Source organism: Eretmochelys imbricata, chromosome 10 (genome assembly GCF_965152235.1).
Source record: "Eretmochelys imbricata isolate rEreImb1 chromosome 10, rEreImb1.hap1, whole genome shotgun sequence".
NCBI lineage: Eukaryota > Metazoa > Chordata > Testudines > Cheloniidae > Eretmochelys > Eretmochelys imbricata.
In genome coordinates, this window is record NC_135581.1 from 67620837 (window position 1) to 67646470 (window position 25634).

General features: G+C 43.2%; 1 protein-coding gene across 1 annotated transcript in view; it reads left to right on the forward strand.

Moving 5' to 3' along the window:
* ADAMTSL3 (ADAMTS like 3) overlaps nucleotides 1-25634 on the forward strand; it is a 274919-nt gene that overhangs the window by 233492 nt on the left and 15793 nt on the right. Inside the window, exons 21-23 of the mRNA XM_077828139.1 lie at nucleotides 3630-4722; nucleotides 9419-9546; nucleotides 9855-9983. Coding sequence (XP_077684265.1) covers nucleotides 3630-4722; nucleotides 9419-9546; nucleotides 9855-9983 — 1350 coding nt within the window. The remainder of the gene's footprint in view (nucleotides 1-3629; nucleotides 4723-9418; nucleotides 9547-9854; nucleotides 9984-25634) is intronic.

A 25634-nucleotide genomic window follows, 5' to 3' on the forward strand; every position in this document is an offset into this window, starting at 1 on the left:
GAGGATATAAATTTGTGCCTTTAAAAAAGAAGGCTCTTATGAATGGCCTAAATGTCAGATACAATTTGATAAAACTCTACTGAACACAATATATTTAATGACAACTATTCAATTGAAAACATTCACTCTAGGTTTGGAAGAATTGAAAGTTTTGCATCATACGGATCTGTAAATATCCGGTAATATGTGCAGTCTTTTTGGTTTTGATCCAGTTAATGGTCTTGTCCAGAAATAGCTACTTGATTATGTGTTTTCTAGCTTTGTATAAATGGTTATTCACAACACAAAATAATAGTGCAATTCTGATTCATACATAATATGAAACTTCTTTTCCTGGACTTCATTTCAGATTAACATGCCAGAATCCTGAGGTTCAAAACACCACTTAAATAAAGCCCCGTGGACTTTCAGGAATGTCCTTGGCATAAGCTTTAATAAAATATTTTGAGCTGCATATCTATCTGAATTTAATTAATTGTGGATAGTTGAATGGCAATGTGGCCTGCAAATTGCTTAGTGGAGAGTGATGTTAAAGTAACATTTCAGCTTCCATTGTAGTAAGAAGGGAGCAACATGTGAAGACATACAGTAGTTATTAGGGCAGGTAATGGGGTGCAGACTGAAATGATGAAAGAAGGCCAGTGACCAGCCTCTCCCTTCAAGTTCTCAAACTGTTCAGGACAAGGTTTTAGATGTATTAGCCTCTAAGGTTGGATTCTGCCTGGCATTTATATGAGTACACAAAAGGTGAGAGTGGAGAGCACACTCCAGATCCTCACTTTGCTTCTTGCACCAGGGCCCAGGGACAGTAGCAATACTGGGATTCATAGGAACATTCAGGGACTGTTTCCTCCTACTACATCCAGGGGCTCACCTCAAATCACCTGAAGGGAGTGGGTGGGAGACAGGAACTTGGCATCACCCCAAAAAGTAGAGCTCGAGGCTACAAAGAGGAGAGCAGGCTGCACTGTTCTTAGGGATGGTGCACCATGCACACTTTGTCACCAAGCAGGGCTGCTTTGGGAGAGGAGAGGTGGTGCCTCCCAGAGCTTGCACTAAAGTGGCATTCTTCAATGCCCTCTCTTCAGGGCTCAGTCTTCAGGGCACAACTGAGCGCTTAATTTTTACTATCTGCTTATGGTGATGGGGCTTGTTAGTCTAAGCCTGACTCCCTAGACATAGTATCTGGGCATGCTCTTTACTTTATGAAGGCCCAATCCAGGCAGAAATATCTCTGGCTTCCTAGGTCCTGGGAAATAGCTTAGGAGCTTACAGTTTATAAGCCAGATCTCCAGTTGGTAAAAATGTGTATAGCTCCGTTGGAGGCAACAGAGCTACACCAGTTTACATCAGCTGAGGATCAGGCCCTGTGGCACTAGTGCAGGCTAATGTATTCAGCAGCTTTACCTTTCATGGAATCCCTCCCAAAAAGATCACCCCTTCCAAAGCTGCAAATTATGATGCTTCCAGGGATCCAGAAAGTTCATTGTGGACTATTCTCCTGCAGTACACAAAACTGAATGCTCTCTCACTTTTAACTCTTCCGCCAGTACATACTTACAGCCCCCCCCCCCCCCCACACACACACACGTGCCCTCTGTTGTTGCACTGCTAAGAAGAATTGATGACGTCTTTCTTTAAAAAAAGAAAAATTGATCAGTCAGACTTGAACATATTTATAAACACGAGCTGGGTTTAATTCTGTATTGGAATAACTAATGTAAACATAGCATAGCACAAAGTATTTTGTGTGTATAAAGTTACACTTACTGTGTATGTATGCTGGGTTTTGGAAATTGAAGCTTTAATACTGGAACATTTTCATTAAAACAAATATTTTGAGCCCAATAGTTATTAAAAACAGGACACTCTTTTAATAATCTTACTCCTCTCAGTGCCTGAAACAGTTTATTTGTTGAACAATATAAAATGGTCGGTTGAGGGAACCATGCATCTAGATAACAAATACTGACTTAAGAGCTATGTAATTATGAAACCAGGATATCCACATTGGTCAGAACTCATTAGCCAAAATATCGAAAATAACTATTCTGTTTTATAAGCATAAGAATGCACTCTGGGCTGTAGTTCAGACAGCATGCACACTCTTTGAATGCTTGAAGTATTTAGCTTTTTACCTCTTCCTTTACAACCTATCCAAAATGTAAGTATATGATATCTGAAGCACTCAAATTTTTGCAATAACTTGCTGTCAAGCTTTGTCATTTTATTTATTTATGGTCTCATCAAATGGTAGATTGTAATGATTTAGTAATGATTTTAGATTCAATCACATGCAGGAATGTTTGATTAATTTGTCTTTTTCTCTGACTCATTCAAGTCATTCTGCAGCTTGCTGGGTTTTGTTCTCTGTCACATACCAACAGAATGGGTCACTAGTAAAAACTGAGTGTTCTCTAACACTCGTCTAGGGAGTTTCCTGACTCCCCTGGCTGGCCAGTTTCACCTTGCCTTGCACAAAGTGAATAGCTGAGGTGTATGCTTCTGTTACGTTCCTTCTGCATTGTTCTGTTTCTCAGCTACCTAATGCTTTCTTAGTAGGATTAGTTCTGCTGATCAGAAAGGGGCATAGTAGTGGCCAGTAATGAGTCAACAAAATGGTATCTGAAATACTGTAGTCATTTTCACACTGTGTTCCCGTGTCTATCCGGCCATTGCTGGGAAGGCCTGTCTTTGGCTATCGTCATGGAGGCAGCTCTCCAGAAACCATGTAGAGTTCAAATTCCTGCTGCGTAAATCAGGAGGCGCTTCACCATACTCAGCATTCTGCCTCCGCACCTTCCTGCATGAAATTCTCCTCAGTTTTCTCTTCAGCTTGCCCACAGCCATCTTCTGACTTACCAGCCCTCTCCGGGATCTGACTTTTTTCTCTCTTTCTTTCCCCCTTCCTTCCTGTATTCCTGACCCCTGCCAACAGCAGGACTCTGTGACCAAAGCCTCTTCTAGCCAAAGAAAGTGATCACCAGTCCAATGATAGTAGCTTGGCCTTCTCTGTTCCCTTACTGCCCATTCATTGACTCCTGTTCTCATCTCCTGGGCTGCTGTCTACTCGATTTCAATCTGCCTGCCAGCCAGTAAGGCCAGCCAGCCAGCAGGTCTAACAGCCAGAGAAAAAAGAGTCCTGCTTTTTCTAATGGACTTCGTGTTATTTAGGTTCCCTGCACTTGCTGCAGTGCCCAAATGAGGGAAGAGTGATGTTGTGCTCTACCTTTTATTTGCTTTTTCCTCTTCCTTTACCCCCTTTCTTTCCCTTTCAACTGGCAGCAATAAGAATAGCAGATATAGCATGCCTACCTTATTGCAATTTTCCCCCTCTTCCAAGTATTGTCCTCTGTACAGATATGTGTTATATGTGCTTTCTCATTGATATGATAAGAGCTGCAGGAGATTTAGAGAGAAGCAGGAGAATGCCTAAATTGGGGCCAGAAAATTTGACTATATCATTGTTCCTGTTTGTGTGTATGTGACACAGATAAAAAGCCAGCAAGTTGGGAGCTTACCTGAACCAAATCAGAGAAAATGCTATAACCAGCATTCTCAGAAAAGCAGAATTTGTTAGGGAGAGTGCCAGTGATTCAATCGTTTTCAACACTTGATTACTGTTTCAGAGATTAAACAAGAAATTAAACCCAAGCGTCCAGAGAAGCATGCTGCCCATGGACCTCAGATTGTCAGTATACACCGAGTCTACATACAGACACGACAAGAGAAACGCATTAATTTTACCATTGGAAGCCGAGCCTATCTGCTTCCAAAAACATCCGTTGTAATTAAGTGCCCAGTACGAAGGTTTCAAAAGTCACTTATCCAATGGGAGAAAGATGGACAACATCTACAAAACTCTAAAAGACTTGGCATCACTAAATCGGGATCACTGAAAATACATAGCCTTGGGGCTACAGATATCGGAGTGTACAGGTGTATTGCAGGCTCTGTGCATAAAACATTTGTTCTCAAACTTATTGGCACTGACAACCGGCTGATAGAACCTCCAACTTTTAGAAAACACGCAAGTGAGACCAGAGGTACAGATCACAACGAAGCGAACAGTTTTGGAGCCAAATGGCATAAAATGAGCAAAATGTGGCAAATATGGAGTAAAAAGAATGAGCTGTATCTCGGGGATGGACAAGTTAATGATCAGCCATTTCTGAGACATGGTGAAACCCATGTGAGTAATTCAGCAGAAGAATACAGCCCTCATGAATTTGAGAACAAACATCTGAAGGCAGCAATTCTTCAAGGAGCTTACAGCATGGACACTGTACAGTTCGACAGACTGATAAGAAACATGAGTCAGCTCATTGAAGCTGGAGAGGTCAGTGATGATCTGGCATCCCAAGTCATATATCAGTTAGTTGCTGAATTATCTAGACCACTACAACTTACTACTGAAAAATGGAAAGGCTTGAATGAAGAAAAGTTAGCCTCAAAGCTCACCAGTAAATCACCAAACGTATCTGAACGTTTCAACACAAAAACCCTAGCCAGGCCGATGTTCAATCAAAAAGGACCTGGTATTATAAGGCAAAAACAAGTGCCCAGAATTTCCTTTAATAAAACAATAACTGCACGAATTGGAAATACAGTTTTTCTGACCCAGAGTACTAGCGCTGTCAATTTACTGTGTGAAACTGCAGACATTAATGAGCCTAAATATACTTGGACAAAAGATGGAGAAGCATTAAAATCCTCTGAGAAGTAAGTAAATATGGATTCTTTCGGTTTTATATGGATCTTCTTTATGTTGTTATTGGCAAAAACTAAAATCTACTGTGTTGTGTAATGTTAAAAATGTATTGTGAAAATGAAGTCAATGTGAGCACTGTGCTTTTCATCTCTTTATTACGACATTTATTCTTTTATTTGAAATTTGTGTTAGATTGTGTCACAAATCATTTATTAAAGAAACAGTGCACATATAAGTCTATGATATTATATGGCAGGATTGAATTTTATACCACAAATGAGGCTATACTGTATGTGTTTTATACATTCTGCCTAAAGTAACTTATCTGCATTAGAGAATAAATAGACATGTACTAAAGTAAATATAAAGGGAAAAATGTGTGAGAGCATTTTTGATATACCATGGGGTAGAGAGAGTAGTTCCCAGAGAGTAGTTATCGGTGGTTCACAGTCAAGCAGGAAGGGCATATCAGTGGGGTCCCACAGGGGTCAGTTCTGGGTCCAGTTCTGTTCAATAATCTTCATCAGTGATTTAGATAATGGGATAGAGCAGTGGTTCTCAAACTTCATTGCACCGTGACCCCCTTCTGACAATAAAAATTACTACACAACCCCAGGAGGGAGGTCTGAAGTCTGAGCCCAACCAAGCCCCACCCTCTCAGGTGGGGGACCAAAGCCAAAGCCCAACCTGGGCCTCACTGCCCAGGGTTGAAGTCCTCAGGGTTTGGCTTCGGCCCCAGGCCCCAGCAAATCTAAACTAGCCTGGCGACCCCATTAAAACAGGGTCCCGACCCACAGTTTGAGAACCGCAGGCATAGAGAGTACACTTATAAAATTTGTGGATGATACCAAGCTGGGAGAGGTTGCAAGTGCTTTGGAGGATAGGATTAAAATTCAAAATGATCTAGACCAGCGGTTCTCAAACTTTTGTACTGGTGACGCCTTTCACATAGCAAGCCTCTGAGTGCGACCCCCCCTTATACATTAAAAACACTTTTAAAATATATTTAACACTATTATAAATGCGGGAGACAAAGTGGGGTTTGGGGTGGAGGCTGACAGCTCATGACCCCCCCCCACGTAATAACCTCATGACCCCCTGAGGGGTCCCGACCTCCAGTTTAAGAACCCCTGATCTAGACAAACTGGAGAAATGGTCTGAAGTAAATAGGATGAAATTCAATAAGGACAAATGCAAAGCACTCCACTCAGGCAGCAATGATCAGTTGCACACATACAAAATGGGAAATGCCTGCCTAGGAAGGAGTACTGCAGAAAGGGATCTGGGGGTCATTGTGTATCACAAGGTAAATATGAGTCAACAGTGTAACACTGTTGCAAAAAAAAAGCAAACATCATTTTGGAATGTATTAGCAGGAGTGTTGCGAGCAAGACCTGAGCAGTAATTCTTCCGCCTCAGCTGGAGTATTGTGTCCAGTTCTGGGTGCCACATTTCAGGAAAGATGTGCACAAATTGGAGAAAGTCCAGAGAACAGCAACAAAAATGATTAAAGGTCTAAAAAAACATGACCTCTGAGGGAAGATTGGGAAAATTGGGTTGGTTTAGTCTGGAGAAGAGAAGACAACATAACAGTTTTCAAGTACATATAAAGTTGTTACAAAGGAGAAGGGAGAAAAATTGTTCTTCTTAATCTCTGAGGATAGGACAAGAAGCAGTGGGCTTAAATTGCAGCAAGAGGTAAACCAACTGAACAGCAGGAAAAACGTCCTGTCAGGGTAGTTAAGCGCTGGAATAAATTGCCTAGGGAGGCTGTGGAATCGCTGTCATTAGAGATTTTTAGGAGCAGGTTACACAAACACCTGTCAGGGATGGTCTAGATCAGTGGTTCTGAAACTAGGGCTGCTGCTTGTTCAGGGAAAGCCCCTGGCAGACTGGGCCGGTTTGTTTACCTGCTGCGTCCGCAGGTTCAGCCAATCGCGGCTCCCACTGGCCACGGTTCGCCGTTCCAGGCCAATTGGGGCTGCAGGAAGGGTGGCCAGCACATCCCTTGGCCTGCGCCGCTTCCCGCAGCCCCCGTTGGCCTGGAGCAGCGAACTGTGGCCAGCGGGAGCCGCGATCGGCCGAACCTGCGGACGCAGCAGGTAAACAAACTGGCCCAGCCCGCCAAGGGCTTTCCCTGAACAAGCAGCGGCCCTAGTTTGAGAACCACTGGTCTAGATAATACTTATTCCTGCCATGAGTGCAGGGGACTGAACTAGATGATCTCTTGTGGTCCCTTCCAGTCCTATGATTCTATACCAGATAGGGGGATCACTTTAAAAGTTCCTTCCAGTTCTAGAGATATTACCAATTCTCATATTATTCACCATTTTATGTACAGGAAACATCTCTGAAAATTTTACTTTTTCTAAAACTAGAATGAACTTTTAGATGTGCCCACTGTGCATAATTTGTACAACACAATATTGTTTTAGAAAGAAACCACAAATTCTTGTGAATTTTTTTAATCCTTCATTACCTACAGATCTTTCTATTAAAGATAATGGAATGTCAAAATTTAAAAGGACCCTATATTACAACCACAGTTTGGAAATATATTTGGAGAAAAGTTATCATATTATCAGATATTTGTTCAGTTTTGAGCAAATACTTTTACTCCACTGCTGGGAATTGAGAAACTCACCGGATAACATTAACATTAGCTTCATGGTTTAGCCTGTTGGAATTTTAACTAGCCTTTCAGTAATGAAGGAATTATTCTGAAATGATAAAAGGCATTTTTGGACATTTCTCAACATACTTAACTGATTAACCCAATTGCCAAGAAAAATATAGTTCTGCAGGGCTATCAGTTAAAGCAGGGATGCCAAAAATAAGATTTTTTTAAGAATGAAAATGTTTCTGGAGCATGATGCTCCTGCCAATTATTCTTTAGTTTGTGGGGCATTTGTAATTTCCCATTTATTTGTTGCAACTGATGTTTTCATTTTTAGTACGTTTTGATGATATGTAAGTATTTTTTTTATTTCTAACGTCTACAATTATAAACTGCACTTTCTAATATAGAGATCCTTACCATTTGAGGGTTTCACTAGCAACTGGGTCTCCATTCCCTTCTTTTTTGTTTAAAGATAAATTATATCTATAGCTATATATTTAGAAATGTATGAGACAAATACTAATGTCTCTGCAAAATATGTTGTAGGTATGCGTGCTGTGCTATACAAGTATTAATTTGCCCCAGGGGTGGGGGAAAGCCAGGTTTTGTCCCATACAGGAAGCAGGACTTCATTTTTAACACGCTTTTGTGTTTCACCACATAATATAGCTTCATTTTTGTATGTTTAGCCAATCAAGTAGGATGTCAGATCGACAATGTATGTATGCATTGGTGCACACTGTAGCTGAAGTTACTAAGTGCTGGGAAATCTAACAAGGGGAAAAAAGTATAAATACACCAGGTTGGCATTCTCAGAATCTTCCCACATGGTTTTGGGTCACATACCTTGCCGCTGAGATACTAGGAAAGGGGTTCAGATGGAAAACAGTATTTTGTGGAAAGACTGCAGCTTTATTGCTAATGGGGAAAAATAATTAAACTATATCAATACACAAAGTCAGGTAACCCTTAAAATTGTAAATCCTTGATCCTTATTTCCTCCCCCTGCTGAGAACCCAAGGTCCCACCATGTGCCAGGACTCAAACTTTCCATAAGTCATACCCCAGCCACCTTGCCCGTGTTGTTCCCAAACCTGCTGGTCTGAGGTGACAAGCGCACTATGCTCCAGGGCAGGGGTGGCCAACCTGAGGCTCTGGAGCCACATGCGGCTCTTCAGAGGTTAATAGGCGGCTCCTTGTACAGGCACCGACTCCAGGGCTGGAGCTACAGGCTCCGACTTTCCAATGTGCCAAGGGGTGCTCAATGCTCAACCCCTGGCTCTGGCACAAGCCCTACCCCCACTCCACCCCTTCCTGCCCCCTCCCCTGAGCCTGCTGTGCCCTCGCTCCTCTCCCCCCAGAGCCTCCTGCATGCCACAAAACAGCTGATTGGGAGGTGGGGGAGGGAGGGGGAGGCACTGATCAGCGGGGCTGCCGGTGGGTGGGAGGCACTGGGGGGGAACTGATGAGGGGCTGCTGACCTATTATTGTAGCTCTCTGGCAACGTACATTGGTAAATTCTGGCTCCTTCTCAGGTTCAGGTTGGCCACCCCTGCTCTAGAGGGCTGTTCATGGGGCATACAGTAATTTTTTCTAAAAATTGCTCATAATTTTTTATTATTGTCCCACAGAAACGTGTTCATTTCAGGTCCAATCCTGCTCCTTCCTCTGTGGGTATGGGGGGGGGTCTCTTGGCAGCAGAAGCAGGGTTGTTCTGCTGCACAGTGAAGAGGAAGGGTTTGGTGAGGACATGCAGATGCTGTCCATCTCCTGCATGGCACAGACTGCAACTCTCCATTGCTGTTTGAGAGGAGAGGATGAGTTGGAGGAGCCATCTCTGCACATATTGTTCAGTGCTTCTCCTTGCTACCAGAAAGAGGGCACACTGCAGGCATGGAGGCTGCTCTCCTCGTTGGATTAGGGTAGCTTCTACAGGGCAGTTCTGCTTCTGTTCTGTATCCTTGATGGGAAGATTCTCTCTCCTATATTCTTGAAGGGAGACTTGGTTTATAGCTGAGATATGTGAGCTGGGCATGGGATTTGTTCCTACATGAATAAACCTCTTTTTCCCCTTAAACATTCTTCAGAGTGGTTTTGGATGTCACTGGAAAAGTACAGATTCTCAGTCCTACCCGAAAGGAACTTGGCGTGTATGGATGCATGGTGGTCAATGACTTTGGTTCTGACATGGAAACTTCTTTGCTGTTGTATGCAGGTAATGTTGATCATGGCATCTGTAGTATCGTGAGTGTCATTTCTTTGTTTAGCACTAACACCCATCCTCCAGTCCCAAATCTGGATTGAGTTTGACTGAATTAGTAACTAGAAATAAGGATTTCTGATTGCTGTTAAATTGTATTTCAACTAAAGCCACAACAGCCATGAGTTAAGTTAGCTGATCCACCCTACTATCTGTATGTTTCTTTTCAAACTTAATTCTGCTTAAATGATCATTTTGAATACAAGATCTATAAAGCACATAAAACTTAAAATAAATATAATTCCTTTCCTTTTCTTTTGAAGAGGCTCCTGTCATTTTGTCCCCTGGAATAAATGTCACAAAGCTGGAAGTTAGTAATCTCTCTGTAACTGTTGGAGGTGTGATAGTGGGAAGAATTGGAGCAAACATTACAATTGACTGTCCCGTGACAGGTAAGCAAGAACACCAGTGGAGTTTCTTGTCGTGTTGGAATTAGAAGCTCACCTGGAGTCTCGAAAAAAGTTACCAGTAGCAGCAGAATGTTATTCCTTTTTACTAGGCACGTCAACCTTGGTCACTCTATTTCATCTCTCTATTTCTTTTCTCCATCCAGACAGATAGATAGACAGACATACACACACAGAGTCTCTCTCGCTCTGAAAATTTTTTTCCGTGAAATGGTCTGTGATCCACCGCGGTACTTAAGGACCACAAAACTGATGCCCATCTTCAGTACTGGCTCCACAGCTAGCTGAGTTGCTCATCAGAAAATTTGCTGCACCCTTTTGGTCTCTTGCCCTCGTAGGAAATGCTCATGTGTCTCGGCCATATAGAACTGCAAATAAAATCTCCCGTCTCACCTTCACAGAACTTTAAACTTGATGGTAAAATAAGTTTGTCTATTACAACTAGCATTTTGCAGCTGCAGGAAAGAGACAAAGAGGATGAGGCTCATTAGTTGCCAAGTCACAAAAGTCTATAGGCTTCTTTAGGTCAACACCTCTGAGCAGCACTTACAGTGAGTAGACGCTACATATATTAAGTAATTCTGTGTCTCATCTTATTTTCTTGATCTCAGTTTGTGCAGGCAAGGTAGATATTTTACCTGTTAATCTCTTCATCACTGTGCTTTAAACTGATCACCTTAAAAGTTAATTCACCGTAACAATAGTATCCTGCCAATTATTTTCATAAAATATGCGTCAACATTTCGTGTCTTGTTTAATCAAGAACATGCATTTGGAAACAATGAGAGTTACAACTAATTGAAAATAAATTGTTAGACAAGTCAGTGTGCCATTTCCATTTTTATTGTTTTTGGGAAACTGTATTTGCAGTTGTCCAGAAGAAAGATGTTGATATTAGACCAAAATAGTGATAGAAATATATGAACATGAATAGTTCTACAAATAGCTTTAAATAATGGTGGTGCCAGACAGACGGATATTGGGCCATGTGGCCCCGCTATTCGCATCAAAGCTATAGCTTTGGGGAAGTAATATTTTTCAGCTATACTTTGGCAACTTTTTGTACAACTGACCTACATCTCAGAGTCAGCAGAATTTAAGCCACACTGTTAGTATTAATTTTTTTAGGATGGGTGAGCATTTAGTAATCTAAATATCAATTAATATTCACACATGGGACTTTTGATTTCCACACACTTTGGAGTTGTGTAGGTTAGTGGGGCAGGCTTTAGTTGTTATGCTAAAACTGACACCACTGTTGACTTAAAAATGATTCATCTTATTGCTTTATTTCCTGTAGTTGCTGAGGAAGTAGAAGTTATTTGTGAATTATACATGTAGCTTGCACTTTTTAAAACTTCCATCAAATTAATAGCAGAAAAATTAACTTAGAAAATGAGGTAAGGACACATTAATCAAAAATAGTGCACCACTGAATTGCGCCAGGAGTAGAGAGCTAAATAGCCTTATTAATCTGTTTTATTAAAAGAGAGGGGAAGAAACCTGCCAGAGTTTGCTTTGTAGCAAAAATGAGAACTTTTGTTAAGACTATTAGTAACACAATGTTTACAGATTTCTTCAAACCCTGGTGAAAATGCAGGAGACTTTTGGGATTGATCTCTGAAAAAGTGCACTGGAAATGAATTGACTGTCTCTGTACTCTGTAAGGCAGTGGTTCTCAAACTGTGATCCGAGGTCCATTCAGGTGGTCCGTGGATACTTCCCTCTGAGGTGCGCGCCTGGGCGGCCGCACACGAGAGAATGAACGGCCACCCTCCTAATGAGTAGAGCCGTGCTGGCGTAGCTCCACTAATTAGGTGCCTGGACCCTGGAGAAGAAGGTGAGGTGGTGGCCTTGGGGGGAATAGGGGGTAGATGGGAGGGGGCAGTGGGGTGAGAAAAGGTGGTGGGGGGAATTTGGGACCTGCAGGGCTGCGGCGGCCAGAGAAATAGATGACTTTCCCCAGCTCCAGGGCTGCTGGAGAGAGATGGCCCTCCTTCCCAGCCTCAGCTCTGTGGCAGGGGAGACATGCCCCCCCGCCTCCTTCCCAGCTCCAGCTCGGGGGCTGCTGCAGCCCGGGAGAGAGGGCACATCCATCACATTAGAAAGGCAACTGATTTTAAAATATGAGTTGTGTGCTTTTATTTGTAGAACAAACAAACGTTTATTATTGAGGTTTTTTTTATTTATATAGCGCTTTTATCCAAAGCACTTTACAATAGTTAGCTAACGGTACAGACAACATTTGGAAAGATCATTAAGCGGTCCACCGAGACCCTCAGCAATTTTCAAGTGGTCCCCAAAAGAAATATGTGGCACATATTACATAATATGAACCACTGCTATAAGGACAGCATATTTAAAACCGGATCCTCCAGACACTTATGCATACGCATAACTTTGCTTATGTAAGTAGTCCTGTAAAGGGGCTAGGCCGGGGCTCGACCCTCTCCAGGGCAGCGGGGAGCCACACCAGCTTGCTACACACCAATGACTTTGGCGGGGACTTTGTCCGGCCACCGGAGTCTCCCTCAGCAGCCCTTGCAGTAACTGGAAGGAGCACTGTAGGCTCGGGCCCTGGGTCAGGGCGGGGCCCCAAACAGTCAGTAGCTCAGGCCTTCGGGCAGGGGCTGAGCAAATAGCCCAATGTTAGCAGGCCAGGCCCTGGGTGAGGGCAGGGCAACAAACAGTCAATAGCTCAGGCCCTCAGGCAGGGGCTGAGCAGCACAGCATGTGTGAGTTGGCCCAGGCCTCCAAGGACCTGGAAGAGGGGGAGACTGCCACCCACGAGTTGCGTTTGGGGGGGGGGGGGGGACAGGCCCACCCACTGCACTGCATCCGAGCACGGCAAACGACCCGCTGCTGGGTCAGTGGGGATCCTGACCGCAACACACTGACATGGGTTCTGGCAGAGTTACAGCCAGACTAGGGTCAGCTGTCCCTGGGCTACTTCCTAGCGCCCCTCCTTCTGGTACCTGGATCACAGCGGCATTCTCCGGGGGGTCCAGCACCAGGGGTTCCTCAGGGTAGTGGGCAAGCAGCAGGCCTGACAAGTCCCCTGGAGAGCGGGCGCAGGGCAGGTCCGGCCAGTCTTGGCGTGGACCTGGGGCCGTGGGGTTTTCCCAGTCGCGGGCTAGGCTGGCTACGTCTGGCCTCCCCAGCGGCTGGTCCTCTAGTGAGCTCTGAGGGCCCCCCTTTATACTTCCAGGCCGCGTCTTTCTACTTCCGAGTCACCACCTGTCCCTCTAAGGGTTGGGCTCAGAGCTTCCTGGCTCTGCCCACTTTGGTGTCTGGAGGGGCTCGATCCTTTCCGTGGCGGCGGGGAGCCACACCGCCTCGCTACAAGTCCCCATGTGGATTACATCATGTGCTTAAAGTTGAGCATGCTCTAAGTGCTATGTTGAATAGGGGCCTAGCTGAGGAATAAGCAATTTTTGGCTAAAGTTGCAGTTTCCAAACTGCTTAGTCCATATACGTAGGAAAAGGAAATAGTGTACTATGTTATGTTATTGGCCTTATCTTTCATATCCTATTTGTGAACGGTTCACCTGAAGCTCAAGTAGTAAATAAAACATATCCAATACTTTTGATAAAATCATGGCTTTGCTTTTCATGTAGAATCTTCATAGTTTCATGATTGCAAGTGGACTGCAATCGAGGAGACCTGGGTTCCATTCCTGATTCTGCCATTGACTTGCTGTGTAACTAACTTGTGTCTGAGTTACTTCACCTGCAAACTGGAAATGTCGATATATTCCCATATTTGCAAAGTGATTTTGAGACTTTAGGATGAAAAGTGATAAGCGCATGTTGTTGTTGTTGTTACTTTTGTATTTATTTATTCATTCATCCCTTAGGAAATTCATTGGAATGAGTATCCAACATATCTGATATCAAATGTAGCTCTGTAGGATTTATGGGTTTACACATTCTTTCTCCTCATCATCAGTACCTACAGATAATGCTGATTAGAAGGTAGGCTTCTTCTTTTAGTGTCCAGGAGACCCTGATTAGACCTGGAGGAGTTTTTCCCCCACTATCCTTTCTCGTAAGTAGGCAAAAGGAAGGATACAGCTGCAATGTCTAACTTCTTTTCTTTGAATGACAGCCTGCCTGTTTTTGCACATTAAGTATTACCAGACAAGGCTCAGTAAGGCATGCTGAGGTGGGCTCAGCAAGGCCCTATCCTGCAGACTTATTCATGCAGCTGTCCCACTGATGTTGAGCTACTATGGTTGCCTGTGGGCCATTTAGATACTTGCCATGCCACAAAAAAGGATGTATTTAGAGAGGACCACAAGGTGTCTGTGTGTGTGTGCACTATGGCATATTTTATGTAGTGCCATGTTCTTGGCAGAATTTTTAAATGCCTACGCAATTTCTTGGCTTTGGTGTTTTTAAAGTTGAACTAAATTCTACTTTCAGTTACAGCTGTGCAATCCAGGGGTTTCTCTCTGGGAAATTCTTTACATACTGTACTTTTGCACTCTGTCTCACTGTACACACACTTCCCCCTCTCTTGCCATGTGGATGTGCATGTAGCAATTTTCTTATGGCAACATAGAGAAAATATTAGTGATGGATCCGTACAAAAATGACACCTTAGTGGTTCATGCAACAGAACACTGTTCCACAGTGCAGAATTTCTGGGACTAGGAGCAGCCTGCCACGCAAACTGGCAAAGAGTATGCTGAGAGCTGCAGATGTGAGGACTGGGGGAAGGATGAACTTTCTAGCATCCCCTAGTGGCCAGCTAGTGGCTGTACAGTATACTCTGTAATTGAATTACTCTTGACCAACAAGCCTACAAAAATAATGCCTCTGAACAGAATGCTTTGGGATGCTAGGTTTATTAGCCTGTGTTACATGGAGCAAATTAAGTATCTGTTAACATCATCAAACAAAAAGGTTTAATATTATGTATATGTGCCTCATATTTTTTCCTGTCTCACTGTTTCATTAATTTGATTTTCTCTCTCTCCAAAAGACTTTCTCTCATGCTCTAATCATCAGTTTCAAATTACAAAAATGGAGATATGTCGTGTAAAGCATATACTCTAATAAGTAACAGACCATCATGGCAAGGGCTAAGAAAGTTATTTCTACTGATTTGCTGAAGCTAAGAGTATAGATTTCTATTTTCCTTTCAATTTATAATAAAAATATTTTCCCACTAATTGTAATAAACTCACTTTTATAGGTCCCACACCACGTATGTTAGGAGATATTTACAGCATTCTGGAAAGATTTATATTGCACTGTTATAGCCAGCTACTTTTCAATCAACATATATGGTGTAAATATCAATAGCACTTGCTCCAAATTGTGCCTGGATAACATTTATTGTATTTGCAGAAAGGATCTTTTGTGATTATTACACAAAATAAACTAAACCTGTCAGACTCTATTTATTCTAAAAGGCTGAAAGTTCTAAGCTGAAGTAAAATGGGGGAGTGGGAAATGGACAAATATGTATAAACTGTGCATCGTGTGCCACCTTCTGGTGAGAAAATAGAAAGGAAAACGGCTGAGTATTAAGTGGTATAGATTACACACATTTTATTAAAAAAAAGGAATACTTGTGGCACCTTAGAGACTAACCAATTTATTTGAGCATGAGCTTTCGTGAGCTACAGCTCACTTCATCGGATCCATACCGTGGAAACTGCATCCGATGAAGTGAGCTGTAGCTCACGAAAGCTCATGTTCAAATAAATTGGTTAGTCTCTAAGGTGCCACAAGTCCTCCTTTTCTTTTTGCGAATACAGACTAACACGGCTGTTACTCTGAAACACATTTTATTGCACCTCTGAACTTATTTCATATTGGAAGCTTCTCAGAGTAGGGGACCGCATTTTAATCCATATTTTGTATAGAGCTGAACGTACTTTTGCTGCTCTACATATAGTAATATACTGTTAAAATCCATTAATGATACAAACATTATTGAAACATATTGAACCTCTGTGTTAGCTTGTTAGAAGTTCTTGTTTACACACATTAAACAAATATGATCCAGTTATATACCATGAGTATCAGATAAGCAATTTTACACAATTGAAATCGTTGCAGATGAAACCAACAATTTGATCTTCCATCTGTCGTTTTCATTTAGCTACACTATTCCAAATGTGCCTTTGATGTTGTCATTCTATCCTTTATATTTTATTTTTCACTTCAGAAAAATCGGGGAGGGATGAGAAGGCTATAACAGTAAAATCTCTGGGTTTATGAATCATTTATGTTGTTTAGCTTCCTTTTTGTGCTTCTAAATGCAAATTAATAGTGGGTTTCAAAAGTCTGTCGAGGGAAGCACTATAGTATTTTGTAAAAGTATCAAATATAGTAGTAGGAATACAGAACAAAATGTTCCTATTCCTAACTAGCTTAATGAAGGGAAAGTGTCTTAATCTTATCTCTCTGTCCTTTATATGGACTGATTGTAAAAAGTTACCTGTTCACATCGTTGGTTTTTTTCTTTTTTGTGCCCCCTCCACCACCTCATTTGCCTCAACTCCCTTCAGCAGACAACACACTCCAGTAAAGGAAACTTTCTGGCATGTTTCTCTTTCCCAAATCTTTATATTTACTTCCCTTTGTGACCATAGATATATTGGTCATTACTGATTAAGAACCAGACTAGCCTCTCCTGCTGAAAAATCCACTGGAGGGCACAAGGGAATGAAAAGTCAGTGAGATTTTGACATGGAGATTGCAGTAATTATTCTGCAGTAGGAGTGGGAGGGGGCTGGGAAGGGGAATTCCCCTCCCCCACTAGCACTACCTCCACAAAGAATGGCTAAGAGTTACAAACCCAGAACACACAGATCCCCAGAAATGTGCCTGGATCTTGGTGGATGCCCAGATAGTCCATTTGGCTTTATGCTGACTCCTGGACACCTGTGGCTCACCAGTCCCCTCCACTTCCTGTGGACAGGATGTCTCCTGCGACCATTGCCATTGGAGCCTCCCTAAAAAAGGGCCTGTGGAAATTATTCCATGACATTGAGGGGTTCTCCATCCTGAGGCTGCATTACCTTTTTAAGACAAAAGAAACATGAATTGAGGCAATGTTAATCTTGGTCAGAGAGGAGGCCTGGTGAGGAACAATTACACTTTAGAAACTAAAGGCCATTGATGTGGACACAAAGACAAAATGAGGCCAGACAAATGCATGAAATGAAGCAGCAGCCTGCAACTTTCATTAAACTTTAACTCGGGAGGGGCGCTACTCGCCCGTCACCAATATTTTCCGATACCAGGCATTTAACTGGTTCCAGTGTGTGGGTTACAGGGCTCCTTACCATATAACCTGTAACTGGTGCCAGGTTTAGAGGGCTCCTAAACATATAACCTATAATGTGGGGTGGCTCTCCTCAGCCTACCAACAGGACCCAGCTCTCCCTTAATCCTAGCATCCTTCCCCGTGCAAGGGGGACAGAGAGTGCAGCACAGTGGGGACCTTGGCCTGTGAAAGCCGCAAGGTCTCACTCTTTCACATGAGCCCAAGGTCCATCACTGAAACTTCAGGTATTTTATCTCTGGGATCCATTCATTTTATACTCTTAACCACACTGGAAACCGGCCGCAAGTTGCGACGAATAAACAGCACTACTTTAGTACCTCAGTTAGGCACTAAGCACGTTCCTACTTAACCCATAGTGGCTTGTAGGTGCTACAAGGAAGGCAAAAAACCTCCTTGGTCATTTGCCATTTGCCCCAGGGGAGAGAAAATTCCTACTGATTCCCTAATCACACAATTGGCTCAACCCATAGCATCTGTCAGGCCAGGTTCCCATTCCTAGTTCAGGTGGATAGGGTGAGCTGCTGGAACGGAGCTGAAAGAAGCTCCACATGACCGCTTCACTGGGCTGAATCCTGAGGCCAGGAGAATGCTGGCCCATCAGCACCCCTGTCTTCCAGCTGGCCAATTGTTGCCAGAGACTCCCAGAGGAAGGAGCTATTTATTGACCCTTGGCAAGTGTCTTCCTTCCTTGCTACCGAGATTCTCACCCTTTCACCACATGCAACAACAATTTTCCCTCCACATTGATGCATGTGGGTGGCATTTTTCCCTGTAGTTTTTGCTCAGGCAAAACTCTCTGAAGTCAAGGGTATGTTGCAGGATTGCAGTGTTCGGTTCCACCAAAATGTTTGTCAGTGGGATTACTTGCACTAGCAGCTCACAGGTGTAGAAGCAAGATAATCCAACAATTGTCTGAATTACTGTTGCTGTGATTACTTTGGTTTGTAGGGACACAGTCAGACATTATGAATTCTTATATTGTCCCTTAGAAATAGGTCATGATTTTCAAAAATAATGCTAGGCTCCTAAATCAATATTTAGGTGTCTAAATAAGTGACCTGACTTAAAAGCTGAGCACTAAGCAGCCCCCATTGACTTCAGAAGGAGCTAATGAGAACTTAGCACTTTTGAAAGTGAGTCCACTTATTTGGATGCCTAAATAGGGATTTACAGCCTTATTTTAGGCTCCTATTTTTAAAAATCTTGGCCTTAAATTTCAGTAGATGGAGCACAGATTGAGTTCTCCTTGAGTGGCAGCTAGAGAACCAAAGGGCGGACCAGATTCTACTCCTTCTGAAGTCAGTGTTAGCTTGCAGTGAACTTCAATAGAATCAATTAATGGGTCCATAGAAGGTTTGTGACCCAGCATTGCTCACTATGAGATAATTCAGGTGAGTAAAGAAGGATTTAAGTCACTTCTGCTAGAGAGAAGAATTTTTTAAATGAGCTCAAAAAGTTTATCAGAAATAAAAGTTTGACTGCTGTAGATATGTTTGTACGATAAGCAATATTCAGGTGACTTTCATGGAGTAAGTTACTGAGCCATGGTATTTTCCTCTTAAAGAAGACATGCTAGCTTAGCTTCTTAAGTTAAGTAAACTTTTGGAAAAAGAAAGTGTTCAGCAATAAGTGATTTGTGCCAGCACAATTCTGCCTTGCTCTTGAATGGGAAATACAGTATACTTTATGAGACTCTACATGGCTGGGGGAAAAAGTTCTTAAGAAATATCTAATGTTTTAGAGTAATCATTTAGTAGGCCAAGATTTTTATAGTGTGTAATAATTCATAGGGCTTTCAAGGTTGGAGGAAATTTGTTTTTGAACACTGAATATTTTAAGGATACCCTATAGTGCAGATTTTTTTTAAAAGGCTTGTTTCACAGTCCCTCCAGAGCTGAAATATTTTTCCATAATATTTGCTGTTCCAAGGCCACTCATTGTAGGAAATAACTTTCTTTTTCCTCCATGGAACACTGAGTGTTTTAGAGCTGCTCTGGTGCTGGTGGAAAGTAACCTCTGTTTGATGTCAGAGAAATAGATTAAACTTTAAAATTGGTTTTATAGCTCCTTAGGTCTATAGCACACAGTTTTGACATCAGAGGGTTTAGATCCATTGCAGGATTAAAATTCTGATTTTTAGAGTTGTAAAGATTATTTTAAAACCTAATCAGGCCTCAGTTTAGGAAAGCATCTCTGTTCAGGAAGGGCAGTAATGCACATGCTGAACTTTTAGCATGTGCTTAATTCCTTTCCCTAATAGGGATGGATTTAATCATGTGTTTAGGTGGTTTCTTCAATTGAAGCCATAGGGTATGATGACAAAACTCCCATTGACATCAGTGGGAACTGGACTGTGCCCAGAGTTTCAGAACCTTATGATTGTTTGGGGAAGGTTAGACACCCATGGGTTTGTTCCTCAGTTGCACTGATCCCAGGGAGGGTGACTGCTACCTTTCTGCCTCCCTGAATTCTTGGTTTATCTGACAGTCAAACCTGCCCTCAGCATAAGTTAAAGCAGTCACAGGGCCGTGGATTCAAAAAGATAGCAGAATAGCCTGGGGTAGCGTCGTTGGTGACTCAGGTTAGCTGCACAAACATGTACCCAACGGGTCCAGGCAAGTTTGCGCTCAGGTGGCTAGCCTGAGCTGCAACCCTTGCGACTCCCAGCTGCATGGCTATTTTTAGCATGCTAGCTTGAGCAGAACTAGCATGTCTGTCTGCTCGAGCTGCAAAGCACGCTTCCATCTGCAGTGCAGACATACCGTACGCTAAGGACACTTTACACCAGAGGTGAGCAAACTATGGCCTGCAGGCCACATCCGGCCCGCGGGACCGTCCTGTCCGGCCCCTGAGCTCCTGGCTGGGGAGGCTAGCCCCCAGCCCCTCCTCTGCTGGCACCCATCTGTCGCCGCTGCATGGGCAACTCTCTGGCCCGCCGCTCCTACTGGGCAGCGCGGGGAGCGCAGCTGGCTGCAGCGGGCCTGCGATCTCCTGCTGCTCTGAACAGCACGGTAAGGGGGCGGGGAGCAGGGGGGTTGGGTAAGGGGGCAGAGGGTCCCGGGGGGCAGTCAGGGAGCAGGGGGCGGTTGGATGGGGTGCAGGTTCTGGGGGGGCAGTCAGGGGACGGGGAACAGGGAAGGTTGTGAGGGGAGTCCCGGGGGGCCTGTCAGGGGGCGCAGGTGTGGATAGAGGTCGGGGGGGTGGTCAGGGGACAGGGAGCAGGGGGGGTGGGATCCCGGGGGGCAGTTAGGGGCAGAGGGTCCCAGGAGAGGGCAGTCAGGGGACAAGGAGCAGAGGGCATTCGATAGGGGGTGGAAGTCCTGGGTGGGCTGTCAGGAGGTGGGGGTGTGGATAGGGGTCGGGGCAATCAGGGGACAGGGAGCAGGGGGGTTGGATGGGTTAGGGGTTCTGAGGGGGGCAGTCAGGGGGTGGAAAGTGGGAGGGGGCGTATAGGAGGCGGGGGCCAGGCTGTTTGGGGAGGCACAGCCTTCCCTACCTGGCCCTCCATACAGTTTTGCAACCCTGGTGTGGCCCTCGGGCCAAAAAGTTTGCCCACCCCTGCTTCACACCATTCTGGGAATGTAAAGGGGCCCTAAACGGGAGTAAATATAATTTATGCTTTTTTGAAGGCCGAGTTAATGGCCCTTTGTGAAAATGAGAATCAGATCCACAGGGTGAAATTCACTCCTGTGCAGAGGGCTAGGTACTGCTTAAGTCCTACTTAAGCAAATAGGATTACATAACATTTTGGCTTCTGTTCAATTTGTCACTGCTAAGAGGGAAAACCTCCACATAGTCCTATTACTAGTTTGGCAAAGAAACCTTCTTAATATTTATAATAACTTTTAAAGCTTATTTACATGAGCTTTTAAAGGGTAAAACACAAGCCTTAACTATTCTTTCTAGGAAAGGCAGCTCTTGATTTCTATGCCATGCTGTGTACCACATCCTGAGTATGTGAACAATCCTCTGGGCAGCTGATTCATTGCTTCTTAAAGTAGTACTGTAAGAGCCCTGTCACGGGAGGAATGGGAGAAATCAGTATGCCTTGCCCCGCTGTTCACAAGACCTGATGATAGTTCGTTCGTTATGCAGCACAAAAGCAAAAATAAAAGTAATATCTCAGCGCATTCGTATTAAATATGGTGTAGTTTTTGAAGTCAAATTAGAGGGAAGCTACATAATGAAAGGCTAATCAACAAAAGTGTAAAAATGAGGTTTGAATTGGCTCTGGCACTGTGTGTAATCTTGAGAGAAAGGGTTGTATTTAAGGCACTGTTGAATGTAGACTACATGCAAAAGGTAAATGCACTTCTAAAAATAGTTTTTCGAGAGTATTTTCCAAAAGTCAGAGTTTCTACTGTTAGGAATTTGAGAAATCACAGTGTGTGCAAGAACTCAGTGTCTTGAGTGAGAGGCAGGGCAGAAATAGATCTGTCAGTGGAAGCATGAACATACAGATAAACTGAAGGGGTGCAAAACAGCTTACAATGTGCATGCTTCCATACCCAAGAGCAAAGAGTGGCCAGGGGACACTATGAGAAAGTAAAGGAGCAGTTCAAAGGGTTGCTTTATATTTTTCTTTTGTTTCTTTAATCCATTTGTAGGATGCATATCTCCAGACCTGAAAGCATCATACAATAAAAACCAATTTCTGGACAGACTGCTTCATGTCTCTGGATACACATCTCATAAGGCACAGCCTGGAAAGCTTTGTGCCATCCTTATGCTTCCCAGATTCTGGGCTGCACCAAGGAATGGAGTATGGGGCTGCTCTAATTTACAGTAATCTGACTTTGCAGCCTATGGGCTGCTCTGAATGGTGGAGCACAGCAGCATACACTGGCCCTGCACTGCCCTGCCCTGCTCCATGTCCTCTATGGCCTCTGGTCACCGCCAGAATAGTATGACAGAGACATAGCAGGATTTGGAAACTAGAGCCTGGGCTCCAGCCTGAGCCCAGAAGCCTACATAGCAATGAAACAGTCCCACAGCCTGAGCCCTGTGAGCCCGAGTTGGCTGGCACAGGCCAGCCGCGGGTTTTTCTTTGCTGTGTAGATATACCCTAAGGCAGTGATTCTCAACCTATTTACCACCGTAGGCTGCGTATGCAGCTCTCTATGTGTTATTGTGGGCCACATCCACACACTATATCGACTACCTGTATGGCCCCGAGGATGTCTTATGGGCCATAGCTGTGTGTTGATTGAGCCACAAGCAGCCCATAGGCTGAGAACCTCTGCCCTACGGGAATGTCTTTACTGCAGTTGGCTTGGCTGTAATGCAGGTGCTGCCACTCAATGTTTAAAAGAACGAGAAAGACAGCCCAAGGGCAAATCCAACCACCCTTAACCAAATAGCCCAGTAGCCCTCAGCCCCACTCACAGAAGGATCATTTTTCAGTTAATAAGAAGATTGGGGGAAACGAAAAAAGAATATTAAATGCAAAAACTAGGGGAAGAGCCCCAGAATGGCCTCAAGGAGGCCAACTGAACTAAATGTAATATAAACAAACTCTGTATCAGAGGTAAGCTTAATTATTATCAATTTCCAGATAAAAACACAACATGCACGCAAGTATCATTCAGTAATTTAAGGTAAAATACATTGCAGTTATCTGCAAAACAAATATTATCATCCCAGGAAATTCAGAGCTAAGGTTAACCTTAAAAGAAATCCAAACATATTGAGGCATGGAAATGAGCAGTAAAGGAATTCAAACAACCTCAGCTCTTCACTGTAGTGATACCATGTAATAACCATACAATCATGATTAATTCATAATAGTGTTCGTTGTCCCAGATTAGATTACATTTTTAAAGACGTTAGATTTTCTTCATATTTTTCCCCTCATGGTGACATTACGGAGCAGATTTAAGGATAATTGTGCATTTCTGATGGGGGTAAACTGCAAAACAGCCACATGAAGCTTTGTTTACTCCTTAGCCCCATCCTCCTTGTCAGGGGCAGGGTCTGAAAAACCAGCGCTTCAATCTTTATTCGCTTGAGGAACTCGGCCCATCTCCCAGCATGGGCAGTACTGCTTGCTAGTCTTCACCGGGCATAAATTCACAGAGGCCGTTGAAGCAGAAAGAAGGATTATTTACTAATAATTCCAGTTGATTTACAAAGGGGGTGTGACAGGTGGTGGGGTTTGGGACCTGCTGGAAGAGGCAGGACTGTTCTTCAGACTCCTTGTTTATTTTGGAGCCCAGGTCGGGGGAGCTCACTTGCTCCAGTACAGGCCCAAAAAAGGCTTAGACGTTGTGGCCTGGGCTCTGAAATCTACTCCCCTCCCTAGGCTTCAAAGCCCACGTCACAACAAATCCATAGCTATTTTTAGCACGGTAGCCCAAGCCCTGGCAGCCCAAGTCTGTTAACCTGGCTCTGAGACTTGCTGCCACAGGCTACCACTCTCTATGTAGATGTACCCAATGAGAGTTGGAAAGAACGAGGAGCAGGGTCAGAGCGACCTCACAGGGAGAAACCGTAGAAACAAGACTACCTTGTAAGAAAGCTTAGACTGCACTTTGTGGTTTATATTTTATTTAAATTAAGAATACAGATAAACCTAGGAATTTGGTATAGTTTGGATGGGGGGATGTGTGTGTGTGTGGGTGCATGCTGTGTTGAGGGCAATGTCCCATAGGGCTTAGTGAATCAAACAAATAACACTGTCTCTGATTTAGACTGGCCCATTGCAGGCCCATTATTATCTGAGAAGGATTTATGTTAGCCAGAAAGTCTGAGTTAATTACAAAAAGGACACTTAAAACAGGAGCTCTTCCTAATCCCAGCAGGATTTCTCAAAATGGTGTAAAACTTCTTCTGGAAAAGTAGAAAGATAACTTCTGATTTTGGACACTTGTGCACTCTACAGACCATAGCTTCTTTTGTGCTGTTTTGTTCAGTGGTACACAATCTTTTGAACCTAAAAACACTTTTACTAGTTGCTAAATTGTCTAGCTTTAATATCTGATAATGTGGTAGAGTGTTTCTGTCTGGTGGCTTTCTAGACAAATTGGTGTGAGGAACATTTTCCTTCAGTGAAATAGCTGAATCCAAAAAATATATCTGGTTTCTATTAAACTGGAGGAAAAATGTGAGGTGTGCATTGAAAGTACTAAGCCAGTGATTGAATTGTTAAAGTTCTTCTTAAGGGCCATTCCACATCATGAAGACATAATCTGTAAAGCAATACCACACAATGATCTGTGAAGAAAGGGGGCTGAATTAGCATTCAATATGGTTAATATTTCCAAATGTCCCACATAATCAGGTAGGTCCACCCATTATAGATCCTTAAATGGCCAATGATAAGTGTTTTTAGGCAAGAAAACACTGTGCAGAAGACAATTTAGCTTCTTCATATGCATCATGCTTAGTGCCCCTCTCGGGTTGGCCATTGTGCCAGATATGACAGAGTGATTCAGTGTGATTTCACTGGACCTTTGGGACTTCAGAAGAATACCCCTGATCCAGCAGCAGGCATGAAGAGCCAGCAACAAAGTGCTTTTAATGTGCTGGAATTAATGGCTTGCAAAATTTCCATTTAAAGGCAGATGTTTGGGGATAGGAGAAACTTTAGAAAGCATCCAGTATTGATAATGCTATTTGATTGACAAACATCACTCCTTTAAAAGAAAAAAATTCATAGTTTGACAGTTGGGATGTCAAGTATCAGACAAGAGTGAATTCTTGGAACTTAATGGTTATAATAGGAAAGATGACAGAATTTTAATTAAAAAGCAACTAGAATACAGTTAGCCTTCTGCAGCACAACAAATAAGAATGTTAATGATTGAGGTTCTATGTCAGACTGTTCCCCTCTCTATCCCTTCACATGCTGCTGATATAAATAATCTCTGCAGCTCTTGTCATATGGAACAGCCTTCTTGTATTCTTGGTACACATTGACCCCATCTATTCTCAAATCTCATGTGTAAATATGTGTATATTTCACCCCAGGTGTATATTATGCCTCCTAATTACTCTCTCTTTCTCTGCTTTTGTTTTTTAAATGTTGTAACTTTATTTTATCCTGTGATTTGTCCTGCAAAGCTTTACATGAGTTGTCCTTATTCATGTGAGCAGTCTCATGTCATCCAGTGGGAATAATCACTTGAACATTGGTATAGAGCTTAGGCCCTTAAATTGTAATATATTACTTTCTAAGGATTGACAATCATTTGTAAAGCCGTTCTGTTAGCATCCCCAGAGTGCTTAACCTTTCATTGCTGCTCTGTGCTGAAGTACTACTAGAACTGAGTATGATAAATGAGAACTAGCCATTTGAGGATATTTTGTTGTGAATGCAAAAATGTGCTTAT